Below are 6,898 nucleotides of genomic sequence, written 5' to 3'. Positions count from 1 at the left end.
AATACAAATTGGTATACTTTTTTGATATGCTACTTCGTAATAGAAGGTCTCATTGTGTGATTTTTTTTTTGTATTATTGCAGTAAAAGCATATTATCTGTAAGCTAACTTTATTTAACCAAAATTTAAAAAAGTTAATAGACTAGACACTACCTACGATGATTTTATTTAGCATTGGCAACTTGTTAGACAAGGATAGACCACTACTTCGATCTATGTGACGTGCCTCGGTTTTTTACTTTTACTTAAAATAAACCTTAACCCAATAAGGTGTAAATTTGTAATGTGTTTATGATGTAATGTGATGTATATATATATATACATATAAATCCGTGCGATATCTTTGTATGCTAAATACTTCTATGCTTTTTTGTGGCTTTTTTAGCATCCCTCAAAGCAATGCTTCAAAAATATTTTGAACGTAATAGTTGTTGCCATAAAAATGAACGAATGGATGTTGAGATTTCGTTCGGTTCGGTTTCGATCTGTACTCGTTCGTCTTTCTGTCTTAAGATTTCACTTATTTTTACGTAATCGTGAAAAACCGAAATTATCAAAATGTTGGGTCGTATTGGCAGAAAGCATATCGAAACAGCAGCAGCATTCACGTCAACCGCTCTCGGCTTTGGAGGCGGGGCATTCTTAACGTTGCTGTATTTCACTGATTGGAAGGTTTTTGTTACCAACATTCCTTTTTACAACGGGAAGTTCCAGGGTCTCGAAGAAGAAAAGTGAATTGAATCCACATAACTCTCAATTCGGTTATGTACAATTTCTTATTATAGTTTATGAATATAAGTAAGTGTTAGTCTTGTTTTCTTGTTTCATTTGGACATAGTTATGCAAACTAGAACCAACCCACAAAATGTCACTTTCGAGATTAGATTTTTGTGAAAACGGTGTGAAGAAATAAACAGGTAAGTTATTTGAGACAAACAACGTGAGTTTTGTGTAGCATTGAGAATGATATAGGGAAACTATTATATTATATAGCAATTAATAGAAAACATGTATCTTTTTAGTTAACGAGAACCATGTTCTAGTTTTCGTAATGAAATCGTTAAATAACAGTGCTTCAGTACATGTGACATGGATCCACTTAGCATATTTTAAAAAACACATTATATGAACCAAGTTCTTAGGTTTTCGCGATTGTTACACTTAGGAAATTAAACTATTTTTCCGGATATAAATCTGAAAAAATTGAAATCGTCAATCCCGAAAAATAGTTTAATTACCTACATTATATGAAGTTAAGCAGCATGGTTGTTTTTAGCTATTAATAAGTTACTTATTTAGGGTTGGTACCCTGAAGGACTTTTATTTTCTCTGTTTTGGCTTGGTATATTGACAGAATCTTTTGTGAGCGGGTAAAGGAGACGTCTGGTGTTCTATCTAAATACATAGCTCAATTTCACTCGAGGTGTGGGTCCATTCTTGTTTGCATACCTATGTCCATTTTGTTTACCTTTGGAAATAATAATATGGAAATGTGGACAATGCTCCTGACATGTTGCCACTTATTTTAAATGGCCAATAAAGTGTATGGAAGGACTTTAGTAAACGTGACGTCATTGGTGGGTGAAGGGGAGGAAACCCCCTCTGCAAAATTTCAAAGGTAGAACGTTGATAGTTTTCGAGATGTAAATTTTTGACAATTTGAAAAATTAACTTCAAAATTATATATTTTCGCACCAAATGCATGGAAAAAAGGGTAAAAATGTGGGAATGAGGGGTAGGGGAGGGGAACCCCCCCACGAAGTTTCAAACACTTTAATAGTTTTCGAGAAAAAAAAATTTGAAAAATAACCTCAAAATCTTATACCTATATATTTTTTTTTTCTTTTTTTTGTTTTTTTTTTATAAATACATAACGCACACACTCAACATAGCCCCGCACTAGGGAAACCCTGTGTCGCGGGTGCCATGGACACACATATAGACAACCACAAATTACACCCAAACTCACGAGAGAAATAATTGTAGGCCATACAAATATTTTTCCCGGCCCGGGAATCGAACCTGGGACCTCTGCGTGGCAGTCCGGCATGGTAACCGTTCGGCCACGAAGGCAGAGGCAGTATTATGACGTTTAGTGCACATACGGAGTCCAATATCTACCTATATCGATCCAATTCGTTTTTTCTCAGAAAGACTTCCGCATTTATATAAAAAAAACCTAACTTAACCCACTAAATAATCCAATTCGTTTCTGCCCAGAGGGACTTCCGCGTTTGTATAAAAAAAACCTAACCTAAATAATGCAATTCTTTTCTGCCCAGAGGGACTTCCGCGTTTGTATAAAAAAAAAACCTAACTGAACCTAAATAATCCAATTCGTTTCTGCCCAGAGGGATTTCCGCGTTTGTATAAAAAAACCTAACTTAACCTAAATAATCCAATTCGTTTCTGCCCTTAGGACTTCCGCGTTTGTATAAAAAAAACCTAACGTAACCTAAATCGATCCAATTCGTTTCTTCCCAGAGGAACTTCCGCGTTTGTATAAAAAAAACCTAACTTAATCTAAATAATCCAATTCGTTTCTGCCCAGAGGGACTTCCGCGTTTGTATAAAAAACCTAACATAACATAGATCGATCCAATTCGTTTCTGCCCAGAGGGACTTCAGCGTTTATAATTTAATAACCTAACAATCTTTATACACAACGAACAACAACATAAATACACAATAAAAACACTGTGTAAATGGCTAAAACGCTTACCGCAAAAAGCCAAGGGAAATAAGAAAAAAACGCGTTTGTTTTTTTCTTATTTATTATAAATGACATGATGAGTCGTTCCGGGCCTTTTGGAGGGAAAAGTGTCGTTTTTATTTTGACTTTAAATTATTTTGTGAAATCTAGTTTAAAGTGGAATAGGATAGTGCTATTGTGCCTTAATCGAAGATTAAAACGCGCAATTATACGAATTTCGAACTAAAATAAGCTTCACAGGTAAGCGCTCCAAATGGCTCTCGCTTAGACTCTCCAATTGACTTTGGCGCAGCAGGTGCAATTCAGCATTATTAACGTCTCGGGCGAGTAGCGGACGCGGCCCTCCTCGTACGCGAGGACGTTTACTAAAAGCTTTTTCTCTAATGAGGCGTAAAAACTGGTGGGCTCGAGCTGTGGCACGGAGAAGCCGATACCAAGAAACAAAATCCTGACATTTTGGATGTACAATGTTGAAGGGCCTGGAAGGAGCTAACGTTAAAAAAGCTTTGACATTGTGATCACTGACTAGAGTACACGGTTCAGCGGGGAACTCTATTTGTCCCGACAATATGATGTCGGGGCCCCGTAGCCATCTGCCTACACAGAAAAAAAGGATTTCTACTAATAAGAAAGAGCAATTTCTCAAAATATTTGCTAATTCTGAAAAAATATTTGTTAAAAGTAATAAAATATTGTCATTACAAAGATACTGCTTATCTTTTTCTAATATAATTTTACTCTTAAGTTTATTCTAACTTTGAGACAAATACGTTCACTTCAAGATTTTATTTCATTTCTAATCAATTTTATTGGACATTACTTACATCAAGAAATTTTTACCTCTTACATCAAATTTAAATAATCTTATATGAAATTCAAAATTTTTTGGGTGTATTTTAAGAAAATATATTCTTAAACAAAAAAAGAAGTAGTTTTCTATCCAGATTAGTATTCTAAATTCTAGAGTATATTCTTAAAGCAACATTTCGTTGCGTTTTCATAGTCAATGTTGTCGTGACATGTCGCCGAAGGCGCACGCGGTAACGTTTACTTTTACTTGTGCTTGTAATCATAAAAATCATAAACAGTCATTTATCCAAAGAAACAATACGTAGTATCTCTAGTTTGTTAGGGTGTTATTTATAGTCATATTTTAAGAAATTTGGTTACGGCATGAAATCAAACTACATTTGTAACAAGCACAACTTTAACATGCAATTAGTTCCATCACGCCACTGCTAGATGGCATTAGTTGTACTCTGAAACGCGCTATCGTTTTGTTAACTTCAATAGTATAAAGTCATCTCATATATTTTGAATAGTTAGTGCATTCTGCCGCTGTAGCATTTATACGGCATTGAATGGTCCTCAAGTATGGTTTGGCACTGAACTGGTGTGCTTTCACGCCAGTGAGACATACTGTTGGGTCCATAACCCTATAAATTTACCCTTTTTGATATTAGAAAACATAAATCTTCAGTCAAATAATTAAGTACTTCTCAATTTTTCATTCTTTTTTTTTTCAAATCAAAATCGGACATTTCTAATAACAAATAAATATTTTGTTGAATCTAGAGTGGCTTTGTGACTTGAAGTAAATTAATTTGCTCTTGGATTAAATATTTCTGTCTTATAACAAAAATACACTTTTGAGACGTTTTTTTACTATTATCAAGTAATTATTCTCTAGCGTCTATAGGGAGAGGATCGTTTTGTTGGATTTAATAAATTTGTCTTCATAAAAAGAATTTTGTCTTTTTCTAAGTAATCTGTTTTTACCGTGTAGCGAATCTATACCACCTGTCACGATTCGAGTGGCATCATCAGCCACATTAAGCTCGGATGGAATCCAAAACCACTCCTGAGGTTGAGTAAGCTCGGAGATTTCGCCAATACGATTTCTCACGAAGGTGTTGGGATCACCAGCAGGTCTTCGGGAGGAGGTCCTGTACACACCTGTACTACTCGAGGCGGAAGGCGTAGTAAATTCACGTTCGCTGACGCATGTGTCTGTTGAGCCACTGGATGCTCCAGCACTAACGCCTAATCACTTCCTCTTGGGCCAATCGTCTCCACTCCACGGACCACTAGATCTCACGGACAACGATCTGGTACGACGATCCAATTGGAAAAAAGCCGTGAGACTCACAGATCATTTCTGGAATCGATGGGTGTGGGAGTATTTACCGCTGTTGAACCCAAGAAGAGGACACAATACACCCGTCAAAAATTTAGAGGTCGGCGATGTCGTCGTGATATGCGATGGTAACCTACCGCGAGGAGTGTGGCCTAAAGGCAGGATTGTCAAAGTCCACCCCGGTAGACACCACATTGTCGGGGTAGCGGACGTGAGTACGGCTGGTGGAATTTTAAGGCGTCCAGGCAGGAAGCTCGCAAAGCTGGACGTTAATTTTGATACTCACCAAACCCGTCCGACCATAATTCCCATACATCATTTTTACCCTCCCGCCCATCTTCTGGGAGAAAAATGACGCCAAAGGGCAGAAAATTCACATGTGTGGCGGCCATCTTGGAAAATGGCGGAATCAAAATTTTGACCCCAGTTTCCTATTGTGGACTCTCATACACGGCAGTATGCCAAATTTCAGCCGGATCGGTGCACTTTTATTTTGGGCCCCAATTTTGAGTCGGCCATCTTGAAGAAATTTTGTCACCGGCAGTTGACCCCCATCGCTTTCTATGACATTTGGTCGAGAACCGCCCGCCTATCTCCAACACTCACCGAGCTATAAGGCTCTGAAATTTGTATGGTGGCCATCTTGTATTTTCTAATTTCGATTTTTTTTCACTTCCGGTACAAACTGACCAAGATGGCGGCCATTTTTAGTTGACGACCTTGCTGATAGGTGTTATACTTTAGCCGCGCAGCCTGGGTCCCACCAGATGCAGTCCATTTTTCGAAGGTTTCGAATTATTCATAGTACCTACATAGTACAGGAAATTCGGCGGTAGTTTGGCATTTTTTCCCCCAAAATACTTCTCTTTGGTATAGCTTTCAAGAAAATGAAATCTAACATAGAGACGGTTGAGATACAACAACGCTATAATAAGTATCTCATGTCCACTACATTGGAAAGCATGCTTTACACTTTTACAATTGTGAGATCTTGTACTCGTAATTTATTACGTCTCCGTATATTATCTCCATTTGATGGTGTACGGACGCTTCGGGCTACGCCCTCCGCGGACCTCGGCCTCAAAATCGAAATAGCTCTTTAATCGCGGCCATGTTTAAAAATTGCAAAGATATATTTTGACCACTAAATACTCAATACTCAATATATTTATTGCATTCATATGGTATACATGTCTTAAATTTAAAATAATGCTACACATATGAGCCCTTTATTAGGGATAACAATAACAGCAGAGGTAGGCCGAGGTTTCAATTATTAATTAAAATTGTTATTTATCAAATAATAATATTTAAAAAAAATGTCATATAATAATAAAGAAATACGTCATATTATGAGTAGAATTATGTCACTTAAAAATTTTGAATTTAATTAGATTACAGTAGCATAAGTTTATAGTATATAATTAACATTTATTTATTATTCAAATTTATTATAATATTATTATTTTTATTTGTCATCAAAGTATTCATTTAAATTGTTAAAAGTGTGTCGTTGAGGCAGGTGTTAGTGTAAAAGTTAGGGTGTTGTTGAATAAATTTACAAATTTCTAAAATATATATAGAACACAAAGTCAACATTTTAAATTGTTTAAAGTGCGGTCTGCAGCTATCCGTGCTACTGAAATTGCCAAGAATACGGATGCATCTTTCAAAGGATAATTCCGTAACTTAGGTGAGAATAAGTGTAAGCATAATAAGCGGCCATTGTAGTCATTAGGTCAGTCGTTTTCTTTATCTCTCTCAATGCTTACGTGAAACTAGACAACTTTTTCTTAATTTTTTGTGTATGACATTTCCAATTCACATGCGTGTCTATATTTAAACCCAGCAAAGTGAAGCTGTGTACTGTTTCTACAGGCGTGTTATTATATGCATATACTAAGTGTAGTGGAGTTTTTTGCGGTGGGTGAAATTGCATAATCTTTGTTTTATTTAAATTTATATCCAAGTTATGGTCAGACATCCAGTTTAGGACCTCAGTGAAAACATGGTGAATTTTTGCATTTACATTGTCGCCGGTACCACATG

At 36.4% G+C, this 6,898-nt stretch overlaps 1 protein-coding gene across 1 annotated transcript; it reads left to right on the top strand.

The window, feature by feature from the left end:
• The first annotated feature begins 475 nt into the window (after positions 1-475).
• On the top strand, positions 476-808 carry LOC113231998. The gene has a single exon (XM_026466617.1). It carries the CDS (start codon positions 558-560, stop codon positions 732-734), a length of 177 nt encoding a protein of 58 aa, XP_026322402.1. The 5' UTR covers positions 476-557; the 3' UTR covers positions 735-808.
• Positions 809-6,898: the final 6,090 nt, after the last annotated feature.

The sequence above is a fragment of the Hyposmocoma kahamanoa genome, unplaced genomic scaffold (genome assembly GCF_003589595.1).
Source record: "Hyposmocoma kahamanoa isolate Upper Pololo Valley unplaced genomic scaffold, ASM358959v1 66, whole genome shotgun sequence".
Taxonomy (NCBI): Eukaryota; Metazoa; Arthropoda; class Insecta; order Lepidoptera; family Cosmopterigidae; genus Hyposmocoma; species Hyposmocoma kahamanoa.
This window is presented reverse-complemented; position numbering and strand designations above follow the sequence as displayed.